Here is a 19569-nt window from a genome sequence, read left to right on the forward strand (position 1 = left end):
CAGAATCGCGGTAAAATCGCGGTGAAATCGCGCGGAAAAAAACGTGCGATTTCTGGGAAGGAGTCCGGTTTTCACTGTGCGTTTTAACACGCAACGTGGGCACATAGCCTAAATCTACCTGGAAGTAACAAAGATGTATGTATGTAACCAAACACAACGTCCCACCTACGGCAGTGGGCGCCCATTCTGTGAGGCCGAACCTCAGCACTCCGTCGTATGACGTCTGGTTATGGATGGGTAATATATAGAATTTTGCATACTACTCATTTATCTACCTTACGACATGGAAAACATGGCAGACCTATGGAGAGGTTTCGCTCCAGGCCTATGTATACTGTTGATGTGGAAGAGTATCATCATTTTACAATTTATTGCATAGGAACTTTAAGTGACAACTACGATGATGGCTGCCAGGAACCAGAGACATCTAAATGACTAAAGGGGGTTATCCAGTTTTAGGGGAAAAAAACAAAAAAAAAATATAAAAAAAACAGCAGCAAATATTATTTAGTAAACAAAAAAAACCCCAAAAAACTTTACTCACCTTTACTATCCCTTGCCAACCCGGCTCTGATTCCCCGGAGTCTTTGTCTCTTGCTAGATTTTACTGCCACGATAGAGCATGTGACCAATCTGGTCACCGATTGGCTGCAGCGGTCGTGTTCCGCCCGCCTGTAATCAAGAACCAGAGGGCTTACCGGAGAATCAGCACATCGCCATCCGTTAACAACCATGGTTAGACCTATTTTGAAGGCAGCTAAATATACATTCCTGACACAACTAGTATATACTAGCACAATAGAGCAGAATAAACCTAAAGAGTAGGTGAATTTTTTATTTTATTTTTATTATTTTTTTTTATAGTCAAGACACTACAAAAATACAGTACTACAAAATTATATTGTGAGGTCTATTTCTAAATAAATTCTAGCTTGATCGTATTTCTCACAAAAAAAAAAAAACTAGAGAAATTTCTTCATTGCATCACTATGGTCCATCTATTGGAGACAAGACGCCATGTTGTATCATGAGGCCTCTCACTGTAAACTCGGCACCGGGCAGCATCTCTGGGATTCATTCTACCTGTTTATTCGGCTCCACCATCAGACTGTATGAATTGCTAGCCAACACTAAAGAGGAAGTCATTTTTTTGGCCAAATGTTCCTCGAAAAGCAACAGTTGTCATATAGGACTTTTGTAGGGTCCAAGGGCCAGAAAATTGTGCCCTGCCAAAGTTCTAATCATGGAATCAGGAGAGTGAAGCTCTGCCCCTCCAAATTACCAGCCAAGGAGTCATAAAAATGGAGTCCTGCCCTTCCTTCTTCCCAAAAAGGGAAGTCAGAGAGTTCCAAAAATTATGTCCTGCCCTTCTTTCCTGCCGAAGTGCCAAACCAGGGAGTCAGGAAAGCTGACCTCTCCCCCTTCTGTCCTACAAAATTACCGGTCATCGAGTCACAAAAATTGTGACCTGCCCTCCTGTCCTACCAAAGTGCCAAATCAGGGAGTCAGGAGAGTTGACCTCTCTCCTTCTGTCCTACCAAATTACCAGTCAAAAAAACGTGACCTGCCCTCCTGTCCCTCCAAAAATGGGAGTCAGGGAATCATTTAGACCTGGGCCTTCTTGTCCTCCCAAATTACCAGTCAGGGAGTCATAAAAACTGAGCCCTGCCCTTCTATCCTCCCCCAAAAGGGCAGTCAGTGAGTAACAAAAAAAATTGTTCCCATCCGTTCTCTTCTGCCAAAGTGCCAGTCAGGAAGTCATAAGAATTGTGCCACGCCCTCCTGACTCTTTAAGAGATGACTCCTCCCATCTTAAGCACTCAGATCTGCAGAAAGTCTGGCGATTGTCACATCTGTCTCACAGACTGGCTAGTTATTTTTTCCAGGCACCTTTGAAGATGCAATTGGTGTTTTTTAAGCCCTAATTGAAAAGGTGTAATTCAAGTATGATCTGAAAAAAAACAAAAAACAAACAAACAAAAAACTTAAACCTTTGCATTAATTATATTAGGCATCACATCTAGGAAATTCTCATATCTGCTCAGGGCTTCAGACTGAGCTGTCTATGGAGTAGTTATCCCCCCCAGTACAAGTCACCTGGCTTATTCAATAAGATGAACATAGACCACTGTAGTCAAGAAAAAATAAAACAGCAATAACAAACATCTCAAGGGTTTTCAACTCACATCGTAAACTTTGTAAAAATACAAATTAGTTAATAAATAAAAGAAAAATGTATTTCTTTGATACAAAAAAAAAATATATATATATATCTCACCCCACTTCTTCCTAGGAAAGCATAGCAGGGTCATTAGTTATAATATAACTATGGTGGTGTTTAATCGGACCTGTCTGCCTAATGGAGACCATCAGTAAGTAGTCTAGACGGTCACCGGGATACAGCGAGATGGTGACTACTGTTTCCAAGATCTGGCGACTAACGCAATGGATAAGTATCATATATCCATAGAGTACTAGTTCGCATTGCCTAGATTTCAGTATTTTATTTTTACCACCAGTGCTGTATTTTTGCAACTTATTAATTCCACCCCTTTAAGAGTTCTACCCTTTAAGGTCTTCTGTCCAATCCTCATAGACGTCTATTGATGCACGAGCGTTCTGCATGCACACACATTTTTCACCCATATATGGGGACAGGGAACACTAATTCTTGAGAGCAGTGGAGATTCCAGTGACTGGATCCCCTATAATCGGACTAGTCAGGAGATATGCCACCATAAGAGCAACATGGCAGAAATGGGCTTCAATGACCTTAAAAAAGGAATCGGAATCCAAACTATTTATATGTGCATGTAGCTCTTTCAAAAACAAGTCCTGTATTACTTTTGCATGGCCAGTCCGTTCCTTCGTTACTGAGAAATCAGCGTTTGTATTGATATGCAAAAGAGGCCGAAGAGCTATGGTAGATCTGAAGCCTCCGTCACTCCAGCTCTATTCCCTCCTCCTCTTGCTTGGCTGTGGGTTCCTTTGCAGAGCATAGAGGCTGTCATTCAATCAGGAGGAGGCGGCGTTGGGCGGGGAATAAGAGCTGGAGTGACTGAAGCTTCAGATCTACCATAGCACTTCAGCCTCATTTGCATATCAATTCAAACCCTGATTTCTCAGGAACGGAGTAAAGGATTGTCCATGAAAAAACATTGCTGGATTTGTCTTTGAAAGACCTACATGATCATATAAATAATTTGGGAGGGTAAGGTAACATCCTGTTGACAGATCGCCTTTAAACAAAGTAGACAACGTGGTCTATAACAGACACGTCCTGCACAGATACGCTTCATTTGTAAAAAATATTGCAAAGATATTCTGTAGTGACGTCTTTTTATGAATATATGGATAAACCTGTGGAGGCCAGGTTGTTTACTTCTTCCAGACATAAAGGGGGTGTCCAGGACTGAAATACTTATAACCTATCCTTAGGGTAGATCATCAATATCAGTGGGAGATCTGACACTCGGCAGATTCCTGACTGAGTGTGTAATGACCATTCACCGGTACTGCAGGTTCGCTCCCATTGACGTGAATGATCTGAACTGCAGTACCCAAGAATGGCCACTACACAGTGGTGGTGTTCCGGCTGTGTAACACTGTGCGTGTCTAGTGGCCACGGCTCCTAGGATCAGCAGAGTGGCTGAGTCTGATCACTACTGATCTTACAGATCTATGGGCAGGTTATCAATATCTTAGTCCTGGACATCCAATTAAATGTATACAGATCTTGGCAACAGAGTACCGTGGAATAAGATACATCTACTTCCTTCTACTTGATTTTTGTTGTGTCTACTTGCACAACCAATCATCTGAGTGTTTGGCCTTATGGATACTTTTGGTCGATGGCAGTGTTTTCCGGTCTGCAGATATCTAACTGTTGCAAATCTACAACTTCCTCCATTGTGGGACCTTATACTTTCACTGCTGAGGAGCAACAAGTTAGAAACTGGTCTATGGATAACTTCAGAAGAACAGAGGGGTACATACTTTCACTGCTGAGGAGCAACAAGTTAGAAACTGGTCTATGGATAACTTCAGAAGAACAGAGGGAAACATACTTTCACTGCTGATGAGCAACAAGTTAGAAACTGGTCTATGGATAACTTCAGAAGAACAGAGGGGAACATACTTTCACTGCTGAGGAGCAACAAGTTAGAAACTGGTCTATGGATAACTTCAGAAGAACAGAGGGGTACATACTTTCACTGCTGAGGAGCAACAAGTTAGAAACTGGTCTATGGATAACTTCAGAAGAATAGAGAGGAACATACTTTCACTCCTGAGGAGCAACAAGTTAGAAACTTGTCTATGGATAACAGAGGGGTACAAAGTTGAAAACAGCCTGCCATATTGAAAAAACCCATAGGCCAACCGGTAACTTTCCTTACTGTCCCCTAAACATTAATTTATGTTCATCGATTTAATTGTGTTCATACCATTTTACACAACACGACTCTCTTTCGGCCCTGTTATTTTTTGTGGTGGTACAACATAAGTCAATATGTCCTGCATTATTAATAATATTATTACTGAGAAGGGCAAAGTGCCCCAAAAAAAGAGGCAAATCTTTTGATTTCTGCCCATTCAAAAAACAAAACAATAAAATAAATTATCAGGCTAACATGACCAAACAAGAAAACAAAAATAAACCCAAAACATCAGAAGCAACTATGTACACGAATCATCCAATACTTAAGTACGAGGAAGAAATAATTAAAAAAATAGATACAAAGTGCAAAAATTCTCACACTACTTCAACTATGGTTTTTTTTTTTTCCCCGGATGTGTCATCGTTATTGTAAGTGACTCTCACAGTAAGAAAGTAAAGAAGGTGCTTTGTGGCAGATGGAATGTTTTATGCTTTTTTTTGTTGTTTTTTTTTTTGGAGAGATGGAAGTTTTGTTATTGTTATACATTGTATATGGTTTCAGGAGTCGATACCACTTAACCCAAAAAAAAAGTGGAAGCAGTAGGACAGATTCCGCATGGAATACCTCATTGCATAATTGTGGGCACCTGCACAAGTGTCCCAAAACCTCATTCAAGGTTACTGCAGGCGCGGAGACGGAAGTGGGAAGGAAAACTTTTTTTTTTCTCCCCTCTGGTCTGACGGGAGTCAGACTTCATAGATTTTGTCCTGCAAATAGCTGAATAAAGAGTCCAGTCCCTTGGGTGAGCTCCAGAGCTGTTTTAACATCTGACACTCCCGCTCGTTCACATCCTCAAGTACGGATTTAAGGAAGCTTCTCACTAGACATTTGGATTCCTCTAATACCTGAAAAACAAAAAAAAAAGTTGGCGCCATGTAAATTTACACACGGAGGTTTTTTTTTTCTTTTTTCCAACATTCGTCTTTATTATTTTTTTTCATTTCAGAATAAGTAGACACTGGGTGTCCACCTCACGTAGGCGTATACGCCCAAAAATGATGCAAGACAACACACAATCGCTCTGCCTGCACCATTAGGCTGGGTTCACACGTAGCGGAATTTTACTGTTGAGGACAGAGCAGAGTACTGCAGTGCGCAGGTGCCGGTAAAGGTCAGAGAGGTCCGGCACCTGCGCACTGCAGTACTTTACTTGGCACTCAACAGGGCAGAGCAGTGCGCCTGCGCCGGAGCCGTGATGCGAAGCAAAGAAGAGGACGTCATCGCTAGAAGATGTGAGGCACCGGACCGCGACACCCATCGGACCCGGACTGGACCGCCCCTGGGTGAGTATAATATAACTCGTTTTTCTTCTCTTTCAGGTTACATCGGGGGCTTATCTACAGCATTACAGAATGCTGTAGATAAGCCCCTGATGGCGGTGGCCACATCTTATAGTCAAAAAAATAGGTGACAGATTCCCTTTAACAGACATGCAAGATATTAGATGGGCACCTACCTGAGTGGGTACACCTTGTCGCGGCGGAATGGCTTTTACACATTTTTTTTACGTAAAAAAGGCAACCAAATACCATATACTGTTACTGCAATAGTATTACTAATTATTTACTTAATGCCGTGTTTTTAATAGTTGTTTTTATTCTAGGTTATATTAGAATGTTAATGGTCACAGTGTTTATGTGCACCTACACATTACTAGGGATGAGTGAGCCCGAACTGTAAAGTTCGAGGTTCGTACCAGACACCTAGTGTCCGGTAACAAACCCCGAACATGGACTTCTTACTGTACGTCCGTGTTATTGTTCGAGTTTGCCAATCTAATATGAAAGGCTGCAGCACAGCCAATCAACAAGCTTTAATACTGTGGGCACTTCAGGCCCCATCCCAGCCATGTAATGGCAAATAACCCCGTGACAGGCCTGACAGTATAAAATAAATAAATAATTTAAAAAAAATGAAGTGTGGTCACCTCTATTTTTATAACCAGCCAAGGAAAAGCAGATAGCTCTGAGCTGGTCTTATTCTGCTGGGAAGGGGCCAATATTCATCTACCATCCCAGCCTATTAATATCAGCCTTCAGCTTTGCCTTTGCTAGTCATTAAAAATGAAGGGACCGTAAAATATGATGCAGAGTGCCCTCTATTTTTAATAACCAGCTAAGGCAAAGCAGATGGGGGGTTCATATTAATATCCTAGAAAGGGCCATGGATATTGGCGCCTTCCGAGCCTAATAAGACCAGCCCTCAGTTTGCCCCAGAAATTGCGCATCCATTAGATGCACCAATTCTGGTGCTTAGCCTCGGCTCTTCCCTATTGCTCTGGTGTGTTGGCAATTGGGGTTATGGGACTGTGGGGTTGATGTTAGCTGTGTAATGCCCGCTGACATCCAGCCCACAGGTTAGTAATAGAGAGGCATTTCTATTACGTAAAAAGAAAAAAAACACAGAAAAAAATCTTATTTGAAAAAACTCCCCAGCAATTCAATTTCAACCATTTATTAAAATAAAAATAATTCACATCGGTCTGCCATAATCCAAATGGAGGTCCTACGACGTTCCAATCTTCTTCATCCTGTGTATGGAGCTCCGTTCCGATAACAAACCTCAATGGATTGGAGCAGCAGCCACTGGCCGGGTCTGTAAGACCCGTCCACTGTCAATTGAGGTCACGTAAGGTTATCTCAGTTCACAGGCACTGGCTCTCATGTGGGCAGCACGAGAGCCAGAATGATGAGCAGTGATGTCACCGCTCATCATACACTGGATGAAGAAGACGGGGATCGTCGTGGGACCTCCATTTGAATTACATCGGATCGGTGTAGATTCTTATTTTTTTAATAAATGGGTGAAAGACGGAAATTATCCGGAAGTGATTTTGTTCAAATTAAGGGCTTCTGTGTGTGTGTGTATTTCTTTTGACTAAGGGGTTAGTAATTGGGGTGTTGGACAGACGCCTCTCCATTACTATCCCGTGGACTTGACATCAGCTGCTGACATCAACCCCACAATCCCATTACCCTGATTACCAACACACCAGGGCAATTGGGAAGAGCCAAGGTTAAGCTCCAGAATTGGCGCAACTAATGCATGCCCCATTTCTGGGGCGGCTGAGGTCTGGTCTTATAACAAAGAGAAAGGGACAATATCCATGGCCCTTTCCAGCTTATTAATATTAGGCCCCAGCTTTATGCTTTGCCTTAGCTGGTTATTAAAAATAAGGGGGACTCCACATTGTTTTTTTTTTTATTATTTATGTATTAACAAGCACAGTAACAGACATGCAAGGCACTGCTCCACCCTCCACTTGGTCCTCTGCCTCTTGGTTCAAAATTATCTTTTATTTTTTTTTATTTTATGTTATTTTATTATTATTTATTATTAAGGGCGCCATTTATTCCATGGTGCTTGAAATTTAAGTAATTTTCCAGCAATTGTCCTGCTCTTACCACCATTTTGCTTTCTTTTGCAGCCCCTTAGTCCTTACTATGACCACTTTATAGCACCAAAGTTTGGATACATTTTGACTTATATGAGGTTTGAGTACAGGATCAACTTCGGACTCAAGTTCGGCCAAACCAGAACTTCCGAAGGTCAGCTCATCCCTACACATTACACTAATAATGTTAGGGCTTGTTGGCCTTTATTTTTGGTTTTGCTTTAATCCCTTGTATTCAATACAATTGGGGGCGTGATCTTACCCCATTCACAAGTTAGTCATTGGGTCCTTCTGCAGTGAGTGGGTTTGGCTGACTTTTACCTAATGTCTATGTGCAACGTTAGGATAGTCAAAAAATAACCAAAAGAAGTGATAGTCATCTTACCACAGCACTGCAGGCAGCCATTTCTTTTACTCGGAGCATAACCTCCTGACTGAATGTTGTCGGCCAGAACACTTGGGACACTAACCCTCGGCTACATGCCTCTTGTGCGGTGAGTTTCCTTCCACAGAACAACATCTCATTGGCCTGAAGAAGGAATATTATTTTTCATTACTGTTCAAAATATCCAATTTATTCCTGAAAAACCAAAATTCCTCTATTTCATTGGATTTGTTAGAACTCACCAGGGCAACACCAAGTATCTGAGGAAAAGTATATGAGGAGCAACCGGCAGGAGTCAGGCGGATAGTAGCGTATGGAGTCTGGAACCAAGCTTTTTCACTTGCCCATACTATATCACATAGAGGCAAGATAGATGCCCCCAGGCCAAGAGCTGGGCCGTTGATAGCCACCACAATTGGCTTTTTGAACTGGATGAACGCCTTTACAAAATCCCTGTGGAAACACAAGAAACAGGCGTTGGGTTGAAATTACAACGCAATACATGACTCAATAACTGGGTGTACAATATTCTGAACGGTGTGGGTAGAGAGATAACAGTTACAACCAGATGATGTTGGGGAAGAGAAGGATTGAGCATGTCGAATTTTTATGCCTAATCCTTTCGGAGCATAGCCACCCTCCAGATTAGAAAAACATGCAGCCTCGTCCAAGCTTAGCTTGCGCGTGTACAAAAAAGTCAGGAGTGACAGTGGTCATCGGAACGCAAGTGAGCTACGGTGTATAGGCACCTTTAGAAGAGAACAAATGACTTAAATACCTTATTGCTTCTGCGATTCTTGAGCTTTCCTTTCTTCTGTCTGTAGACAATTTCCCGATAAGGTAGGAATAATCCAAGCCGCTGCAGAAAACACTCCCGACAGCGCTGAGCAGCAGGAGCTTACTATCATCAGATGAAGCATTGCACAAAGCCCGTCGGACTTCTTTCATAATCTGAATGGAGGACATAAATTGAAGATTGTAATATGCAACTCAAGACTGAAGCCCCATAAAAAGAAGTACCCACCAGGAGATCTGACTAGTGATGTCAATTACTCGTCCATTGCAGACTTTTTTTTGGTAAAGACAGTAGACACCCGAGCCACGTCCATGGCCGGTACGTGGATATTTTTGCCCAATATTTTTCACACACAGGAGTTCTAAAGGCCTGGAGCGTAGATAAAACGTAGGCTTTTAAGAGTTCTTTGATCCTATTACTCCTAGCCACCCAGTGTAGAAGGTCCTGGAGCTCAGGTCCCATTTTTCATCATCCTGGAATGATCAAAATTCTGGGCTCCCTCTATGGTATATAAAGGTGGATGAAAAATCTAAATACAAGGAAAGGATAGGTGCCAATATCAGACTAGTTCTATGTATTTAATTTGGACCTGATCGGCAACACCTGAGAACGGCCACTACAAAGAGTATAGAGCTGTAGTCTTCTGGCGGTAGTTCATGGCTGATTGATTCAGTAGGGATACTGACGGGATAGGATATAAATATACAGCCCTGGACAACCCCTTAAAGACAGTAATAACCCAGAAATTAAAAAAGTAAGCCGACGATTAGGCTCTATTACTCCAAGCTGCCATGTTGGTGACACCGTAATTACATTTACAGAGGTATAGAGAGAGAAGCCAACAGGCTGCTTTACAAATATCAAGTTCCTTGTGTGATCACGACGGTGGTTATTAAGGATCATGAAGAATCCCGAGAGTTCTAGTTGTCATGGAAACCTCACTTGTCTTTTACAGAGAGCTTTCAAATATTTAGATCAGTCCCCCCCACTTTTCATTCAGCCGGTCACGATCCCAGGTGTGCCTATCCCTTTAAGCCCAGAGGTACTGTGCACTATTATTACCAGGCTCCTGGGGAATGTGTAGGCCTCGTGACTGGTAACTATTCTGGGTTCGAGTATGTTCTTACCAAGAAAGACAGCATTGAGATACATTGGAGAACTTCATAATTTGTATTCCTAGAGATAAATGTCCTCCTTCCACGTTTGCGCAAAGTGATTATTTGTACCAAAAAAATACAGATGCAGCTAATTCTTATTATATTAAAGGGACAGTGTATGCAAAACCAAATGTCAGGAAAACACTCTCATTGAATAGGAGAGATCACCAGTGAGAACAATGGATCCTCATGGGGGTCAAATAATCTGATCTACAGATTTGCCGGTATAGATGGAGGAAGCTTCAGGTGCTGCAATTTTCCCACTGAATTTATAGGGCGATCATGTATAATTTGGTCATCCTCAGTCCTCTCTGCGGCGATGTCCTGCTCTGGCAAAAAGAGAGGGGTCCTGAGCAGGAGACTCCAATCCAAATATGCTTTATAGGACAACATCTGTTTGACCTTTTCCCGTTGCGGCGATTTTTTATTTTTACTTCTTAAATTTTCATTTTTCATTGACATAGCTATACAAGGCCTGTTTTTTTTATTTTGAGATACAGCTTTGAATTACATCATCCATTTTACCCTATTATATTGTGAAAAACATTTCCGACGTTGTTTTTTTAGTTTTCCTTTTTATGGCAACATGATTCTTTAGGTCAATTATGGCAATGTCAAGATTGGATATTTTTTTTTTATTATTTTTTTAGTGGTTAAAAGAAATTCAGAAATTAAAAAATTGTTTTTGCTTGTATTGCCGTTTTTATAAGATCTATAACATTTTTATATTTATATTGATGGATCTGTTTTAGGGCTAATATTTTGAATGTTGAGCGAACATTTTTTTATTAATACCATTTGTAAGTACAGCAACAGTCCAAACGATAGCTGGCACTCACATCTTCTTAAAAGAATTGCTCCATTGATCCAGTATTGAAAAGGGCACAAAAATGGTCGGACACGACAGCACAAAAATTAAAAAGGCAGAAAATAAATTTCCGCTGTGCTCACAGGCAACATGTTTCAGACCTGCATGGTCCTTTGTCAAGGTTTGACAAAGGACCATGCAGGTCTGAAATATGCTGGCTGTGAGCACAGCGGAAATTTATTTTCTGCCTTTTTAATTTTTGTGCTGTCGTGTCCGACCATTTTTTGTGCCCTTTATACTACTGGATCAAATAAGGCCTCTTTCACACTTCAGTTTTTTGCATCAGTTATAATCCGCCAAAAAGGCGGACAAGCGGATCCGTTCTCAACTGATGTGAACGGATGGGGCAGGATCCGTTTTCAGACGGATCCTGAAAATGAAGAAATTTAAAGGAATCGCTGGAGAGAGAGAGAGAGAGAGAGAGAGAGTGAGAGAGAGAGAGAGAGAGAGAGAGAATTTTTTTTTTTGTCCGGCACCCAGAAAGAATTTCGGGTTAAATGAGTGTCTGGAGGATCCGCCAGAGAAAAAAACGTTACAAACTCCGTTTTGAAATCTTTGAGGATGGTGACGGACAGCAACTTTTGGCGGATCCTCACAAAAAACGGATGCAACGGACAGCAATCCGTCACAATCCGCCATTAATGCAAGTCAATGGGAAAAAAACGGATCCTCAGAAAAAAATTGAGGATCCGTTTTTTTTCAAAACCTGGCGGATTGTGACTGATTGTAAAAAACGGAAGTGTGAAAGAGGCCTTAGCAATTCTTTTAGGAAGATGTGAGTTCCAGCTATCCTTTGGACTGTTGATATTACTTTAGTATTTTGCCGTCCACCTGGACAGGTGAGCCGATTGCTCTCTTTTCACACATTTGTGAGTACGGTTGCATTTTTGGGTAAGGAGGTGTGATGACAATTATTCAAACTTTTATGAACAGAATACCAAAACTGTTTAATCTGTCACCCCATCTTTAAACTGGGAAAAATTGGGTAATTCAAACGTTTATATATTTTTTTTCTGCACTTTCACTTTTTTTCCAGTGCTTTTAGGGACAGCCTATTCTGATCGCTACTGTTAGGGGCAGATGGATGATCTCTTTCACAGCCTTAGAACCCTTGGTATATGGGGCTCAGCTTTTAAGATACATATACATCAAACATCAGGAAGGGGTTAGCATAAATGTTCTAAAAAAGTGGCTATTATTTAGTCTAAGTTTTATTATTAAATAATTTTTAGAGGGAATTATTTTATTTTTCATGTCACTATTGATATTTTGAAATTCTGAAATCTTGCAGTTTTTACTCTGAGCCTCACACTAGACTGATACTTCCTTTAATGCAGACATCACTTTCAAACAGCCATCTCATCATCATATGCAAGATGTCAATGTATGATCTACTATTCACAAGAACTGATGGTCACAGATCACCTCCTCTCCCTCCCAGCACGTTGACCTCTGCACAGATCACAGAGAATGCCCCCAACACTCTCCCATAGAAGTTAAAGAGTTATTTTGGGGCCACAGCTTAGGCAAGATTACTGCCCCAATAACCATGTACAGAAAACAGAATTAAAAAAATAATCACGATTAAATAATATAGATAAAAAATCATATTCATTATATAGTTTTAATTAGCAAAACATAAGTAGTGTATTCCCTTGATTTACATTTCCAAATTAGAGTCTTGAAATAATCATATTTTTATTTAAAGGGCATTTGTCAAGAAAATGAAAAAGAAATTAAGAAAAGGCCAATAACGAATAGACATAAATTTCTACAATGAACAGTCAGTCCCGCTGGGTATTACCAGTTTTCATTTCGTAAGTTCTTAACAATTTATGAAATAATTAAAAGTGGCATAAAATCAAATAAAACCAAAACTATATCATGTGTTAGTTATTCTAGTGTTAGAAATACATGGTTGATGGTTGGGACAAGACATTATGTTAAGTAGTGAAACAAGTTGTTCTGTTACTGGGGCCGTGCCGTCAGATATGGAAGGTGTTGTCCCAAAATCTGCTATTGGACATGTAGTAAGGGGGTGCGCCATCTCAGATTGGTCCGATTCAACTCTTCCTTGGTAGTCATACTTACCGATCCTGGCACCGTCTCTGCAGCCCCCAGCTTCTTCGTGATCTCCCTTCCTTCCTTCAGCGGTCACATGGTACCGTTCATTACACTCATGAATATGCACATATTCATGAGGTGTAATGAGCGGTACCATATGACCGCTGAAGGCAGGAAGGGATATTGCGGAGAAGCTGGGGGCTGCAGAGACCTGCCAGGACCGGTAAGTATAGCGATACTCACCTGTCCGGGTCCATCGCTGCTTGCTGCTGTCTGGCACGTCATCTGTCAGTGACATTCAGACAGCAGACGGCGCGGTGATGTGTTAGTGCGTGCCGTGCCCCCTGCAGTCTGAACGTCACTGACAGATGACATGCCAGACAGCAGCAAGCAGCGGCACCTGGCCCCAGCGACGGAGAGGTGAGTATGTCATTTTTTTACTTTTAAATGCAGCAGCGGCAGCACACGGGGGCATAATCTATGGAGCATCTTATGGTGGCAGCACATGGGGGCATAATCTATGGAGCATCTTATGGGGGCAGCACATGGGGGCATAATCTATGGAGCATCTTATGGGGGCAGCATATGGGGGCATAATCTATGGAGCATTTTATGGGGGCAGCATATAGGGGTATAATCTATGGTGCATCTTATAGGGGCAGCATAAGGGGGCAAAATGTATGGAGCATCTTATAGGGGCAGAATATTGGGGCATAATCTATGCAGCATCTTATGGGGGCAGCATATAGGGGTTTAATCTATGGTGCATCTTATAGGGGTAGCATAAGGGGGCATAATGTATGGAGCATCTTATAGGGGCAGAATATTGGGGCATAATCTATGCAGCATCTTATGGGGGCAGCATATAGGGGTATAATCTATGGAGCATCTTATAGGGGCAGCATATTGGGGCATAATCTATGAAGCATCTTATGGGGGCATAATCTATGGAGCAACTTATGGGGGCAGCATATGGGGGAATAATCTATGGAGCATCTTATAGGGGCAGCATATGGGAGCATAATCTATGAAGCATCTTCTGGGGGCAGCATATTGGGGCATAATCTATGGAGCATCTTATGGAGGCAGCATATGGGGCCTATTCTATGGAGCATCTTATGGGGCAGCATATTGGGGCATAATCTATGGAGCATCTTATGGAGGCAGCATATGGGGCCTATTCTATGGAGCATCTTATGGGGCCATAACCTTTATGGAGCACCATATGGGGCATATTATTCTAGGGAGCATCTTATGGGGCCATTATTAACCTTTGTGCAGCATTATATGGGATGTATTTTGTATGGAGCATCTTATGGGGCCATCATGAACTGTATGGAGCATTATATGGGGCTCCTGATTCAATATACTGTAGATATTCAAAAACATTTAACCTACTAATATCTCAATTAATTTTACTTTTATTGGTATCTATTTTTATTTTTTAAATTTACTAGTAGCTGCTGCATTTTCCACCCTAGGCTTATACTCGAGTCAATAAGTTTTCTCAGTTTTTTGTGGCAAAATTAGGGGGGACGGCTTATACTCGGGTCGGCTTATACTCGAGTATATACGGTAGTCATTTTTTAAATTTAAAGAATGAAAATAAAGAAATTGGCCTATGCTAAAGCTTGGGCGCCCTTGGAGATTTGTGTGCTCAGATAACTTTGTCCGAGGTTTCAGACCTTAATTAGCCTGTTATGATTTGGCTTGTTCACTATCATTGTTAGGAAAGGTCAGGAGATGTAAATTTTCTAGCTTTATAAAAACCCAGCCTCCTCTAACCTTGTGTTAAAAAACAGCAACCATGGGCTCTTCTAAGCAGCTGCCTAGCACTCTGAAAATGAAAATGGTAAAGGCGCACAAAGCAGGAGAAGGCAATAAGAAGATAAAGCGTTTTTAAGTCGCCCTTTCCTCAGTCAGAAATATAATTAAGAAATGGCAGGTACCAGGAATAGTGAAGGTCAATATAAGGTCTGGAAGACCATGCAAAATTTCATGATAGCTGCTGCTAGAAATGCAAATCAAACCCCCCGCTTGACTTCGAAAGGCCTTCAGAAAGATTTAGCAGACTCTGGAGTTGTAGTACATTGTTCTACTGTTTAGAGACACCTACACAAATATGGCATTCATGGAAGAGTCATCAGAAGAAAACCTCTCCTGCGTCTTCACCAGAAAATTCAGAGTCAGACTTATGCAAAAGAACATCTAAACAAGCCTGATGCATATTGGAAACAAGACCTGTGGACCGATGAGGTTAAAACAGAACTCTTTGGCCACAATGATTAAACATTTGTGTGAAGGAAAAAGGGCACAGAGTTTCAGGAAAAGAAAATGTTGCCAACCATTAAGCATGGGGGTGGATCAATCATGCTTTGAGGTTCTGTTGCAGCCAATGGCACGGGGAATATTTCACGGGTAGATGGAAGAATGGATTCAATGAAATTTCAACAAATTCTTCATGCAAAGAAAACACCATCTGTAAAAAAGCTGAAGTTGATAAGAGGATGGCTTCTACAAATGGATAATGATCCTAAACACACATTAAAATCCACAATAGACAAAATCAAAAGGAGCAAGATGAAGGTTTTACAATGGCCCTTACAGTCCACTGATCTCAACATCATTGACAATCTGTGGCTAGACCTCAAAGTAGCAGTGCATGCAAGACGACCCAGGAATCTCACAGGACTGGAAGAATTTTCCAAGAAAAAATGGATGAAAATCCCTCAAACCAGAACTCAAAGACTCTTGTCTGGCTACAAAAAGCGTTTACAAGCTGTTATACTTGCAAAAGAGTGTGCTACTAGCTACTAACCATGGAGGGTGCCCGAACATTTGCATTGGCCCATTTTCCTTTTTGTAATTTTTAAAATGTAAAAAATTACAATATGTTTTTTGGCCTAAAATTCAAAGGAGATGTGACATTTTTAACTTCTGCCCTTTTAGAGATATCATTTTCAACTTGCTTAACTGTTTTCCAACCTCAGTCCTGCTTACTGGGCGTCATCCATACCAACCTCTCAGCACCCAAGTTACCAACTCATAGTAACTATTCTCAATCCTTTTCACACCTTATTTCTGCAAACAAGGTAACACATCTCTTCAAGTGTCTTTACAGTTTGCCTATATGTCAATGTCCTATTGTGGATAACCATTTCCATGATACAAGATTCAGTTGCATAATTTGCTGCTATTAACTGTTGCCTTACTGAAGACACCAGATGCATTTACTTCTGTTACATTACTGCCATGAACTACTGCCTTGCTGGAAGATACCAGACCGTATTTACTTGTGTTACATTGCTGCTATTAACTATTGCCTTGCTGAAAAATACCAGACTGCATTTACTTCTTTTACACTGCTGCTATAACCATTTTCCTGCTGGAGGAAACTAGTCTTGCATACTGCTACAGCTTCTGTGTGTTTGACACCTGGCTCTTTTCCTCTGTGATGTGTTCACTTCACCTCCGATGCAAGCTGCCACCCAGACCTATGGCTTAAGAGTATCTACCTCACCAGGTGAGCCCATAACACTGTGGCATTAAAAAGCAAGGAATCAGGTGTAAAGTTGTGTGTAACTAGGCAAGATGGAGAGTAGGGGTTGTTTTAATTTTTCTAGTAAACTTCCCACGTGTACCAACTTTTGATAAATCAAGGAGTCCCAACTTGGCAGTGGTGGGACATGCAAACTTCAGTTGGGTTTCACTAGATCAGGGTGGTCTCATCCAAAGGCCAGGATTGGCTTCCATTTACATATAACTTGGGTTACTTATTAGTGCGGAAAGTGGAACAGGGGACGGTAAAGTATATGTTAGACATTTGGTAAAGCAATAATAGGTAATATATCTATGATCACTGGGGTTCCAATTGCCAGGACCACCACTGATCCTATAGCAAAGTATTCTTGGGATTTGGTGGGGGATTCAGTGGACAGAACCTCATCAGTTTGTGGGAACAAACCTATAAAACATTAACATTTAACTAAATAAATGATTTCTTCTTACGTCAGGTGTCAGGGAGTTATTGTCCGACGTCTGGCTGGACAGCAGGATGTGAGTGAAGCCATCTTCCTTCCTGACAACTATATCCCGAAATCGACAGCTGCTTTCATTCTGACGGACGCTGTATCTCAATCTCTTATCAAACACGCAGTCCTTTTCCAAGTCTAGTTTCCTCTTGACTGGGCTGTGAGGGGTCAGTCCTCCATTGACCAATGGTTCCCCTTTAAGTGCATTAAAAATATAATAATAAAGTAAAAATAAAGTACAACATTACACAAAGATTATATTATGTGCTGGTAACAAATTTTTACATAAAATGGCGATTAAATGCAAGAACAAATGGCGATTAAATGCAAGAACATTTTGCTCAGACTCAGAGTTAGGGGTTCTCGTAATAATTTATAACTCTGAGAAGTACCACCCACACTTTATGGGGAATGTTGCTTAGATATCAGAGCAATGTTTTGTAATATTTTAGTTTCTGATCTGCCTTTACAATTTAATAGAATGAGGATGATTGGCATAAAAAGGGTTGTCGGACATTAGCAGACAGCACCACTCTTGTCAAATGGTCCTGTCTGGTATTGCAAGGCAGTCTCATTTTGTGGAGCATGGTTAAGGATGAGTTTCATACATATTTGATGGACAACGTGTATAATGAAGTACAAACCAGGTAATTAGAAGGGAATTTGTCAGCAGGTTTTTACTACTCCATTGAAGAGCAGCACTGTGTAGGCACAAAGGTCCTGTTTACAATGATGTATCACATACTGGGCTACTTGCTGCAATTTTGATTAAAAACTGTTTTATATGCTGCAGATCTACCAGTTCTCCAAATGCTGAGCTCTGTGTCACCCCACCCACACCACTGATTGGTTAGTTTTCTTTGTTCAATGTGTATAGGCAGAAAACTGCCAATCAGTGGTGGGGGGCGTGGCTGGACTACCAGGTAGCATGCCAAGTAGTCCTCTAGTGATAATCTCCTGCTGATAAAACAGTGATTTGTATAAAAGTTACAATAAGTAGCCCAGGAAGTGACACATCACTGGAATCAGGATTTCTTCCCCTACATCATGCTGCTCTCAGATTAGGTAGAAAAAAACCTGGTTACAGATTCTCTTTATGGGTCCAACTGGGCAATGTTTGGTCATACATAAGAGCTTAGTTGACTTACGGTGGGCAGAGTTAGCTATATGTGCAAAATTGTATATGAGTGTCATGATTAGTGGTACATTTACCTTTTCATCACAATGAAAGAAGATAATACACAGGCAGCACCGCCCCAGGGACCCTGACCGGACGGCACCGCACGGGGAACTTGACCGAATGGCACCGGTTGGGGACCATGCCCAGACGGCACTGCCCCAGGGACCCTGCCCAGACAGCACCGTCTTGGGGATCCTGACTGGACGGCACAGCTCCCGGGACCCTGCTCGGATGACACCGACCTGGGGAACCTGACCGGACGGCACTGCCTCAGGAACCTTGCCCAGACGGCATCGACCCAGGGAACTTGTCCAGACGGCACCGCTCCGGGGACCCTGCCCAGATGGCACACCGACCCGGGGACCCTGCCCAGAAGGCACCGCCCCGGGGACCCTGCCCAGAAGGCACCGCCCCGGGGACCCTGACCGGATGGCTCCGCCAGGGGGGCCCTGCGGACGGCACCTTCCCGGGAATCCTAGGGACGGCACCGACCCAGGGACTCTGCATGAGTACTTATGCATGAACTACACCCTCCCATAATTCTGTGTACCCCAAATCTCAATGCCGTTCATTTGCAGTTGACTTTTAATTACATTTTATCAGGAAACACAAAAGCCCAGGAAGTGACACACAGTTTACTCTTGCAAAATGTTACCACTACCACATCCACCCAGAAAAAATCTCCTGAGAAGCTGAATTCCCGGAAGAACCTTCTAAGAGGCATTAAAGATTTGAAACTAGGACGACAGTCTGGAATCCAAGATGTAGGTTGCAAATGTTTTTTTTTTTTAATAGATTTCTAGTTACAGATTTTTTACACAACCAAACTAGATGTCCGCCAGATGCCGCCCGTCACTTTACGCATCTCTTTTATGAGCTCAATTCTACATAACTTTAAGTTGCCCGGCGTTTTGCGATACAAGTTGTTTATCCAAATTAATGGCTTGTGAAGCACAAATAAGTTGTCATTATTTCCAACTCTCCTGAAGTCGCGGCTGTCTAGAGCTTTAGTCATTATGCATCGATTTTTCAGGTATTTTCCGCAGATTGCAGCAGATAATCTGGAACGATTCCAGTTTTCTCTCTGACTTCAATTACATAATTAAATATAAAAAAAAATCAAATTGTGACCTGGGAAATGATTTTATTCTCTGTGTTTAGTTTGTACACACAGACTCGATGGAAGAATCACAAGGCGTGGAATTCCCCAAGCATTTTTTTTTCTTTTAGGTTTTGCAAGTCGTAATTGGTTTCT

The 19569-nt window shown here is 41.7% G+C and overlaps 1 protein-coding gene across 1 annotated transcript in view; it reads right to left on the reverse strand.

The window, feature by feature from the left end:
• Nucleotides 1-822: 822 nt before the first annotated feature.
• The window catches only part of CDYL2 (chromodomain Y like 2), a 111663-nt gene continuing 92916 nt past the window's right edge, over nt 823-19569 (reverse strand). Inside the window, exons 3-7 of the mRNA XM_073582594.1 lie at nt 17112-17329; nt 8997-9169; nt 8461-8671; nt 8219-8362; nt 823-5284 (exon numbers count right to left, since the gene is read on the reverse strand). Of these exons, the coding sequence (XP_073438695.1) occupies nt 5126-5284; nt 8219-8362; nt 8461-8671; nt 8997-9169; nt 17112-17329 (905 nt within the window). The 3' untranslated portion in view covers nt 823-5125. The remainder of the gene's footprint in view (nt 5285-8218; nt 8363-8460; nt 8672-8996; nt 9170-17111; nt 17330-19569) is intronic.

This window comes from Dendrobates tinctorius, unplaced genomic scaffold (assembly GCF_039654945.1).
Source record: "Dendrobates tinctorius isolate UK_male_01 unplaced genomic scaffold, ASM3965494v1 ptg000009l, whole genome shotgun sequence".
Lineage (NCBI taxonomy): Eukaryota > Metazoa > Chordata > Amphibia > Anura > Dendrobatidae > Dendrobates > Dendrobates tinctorius.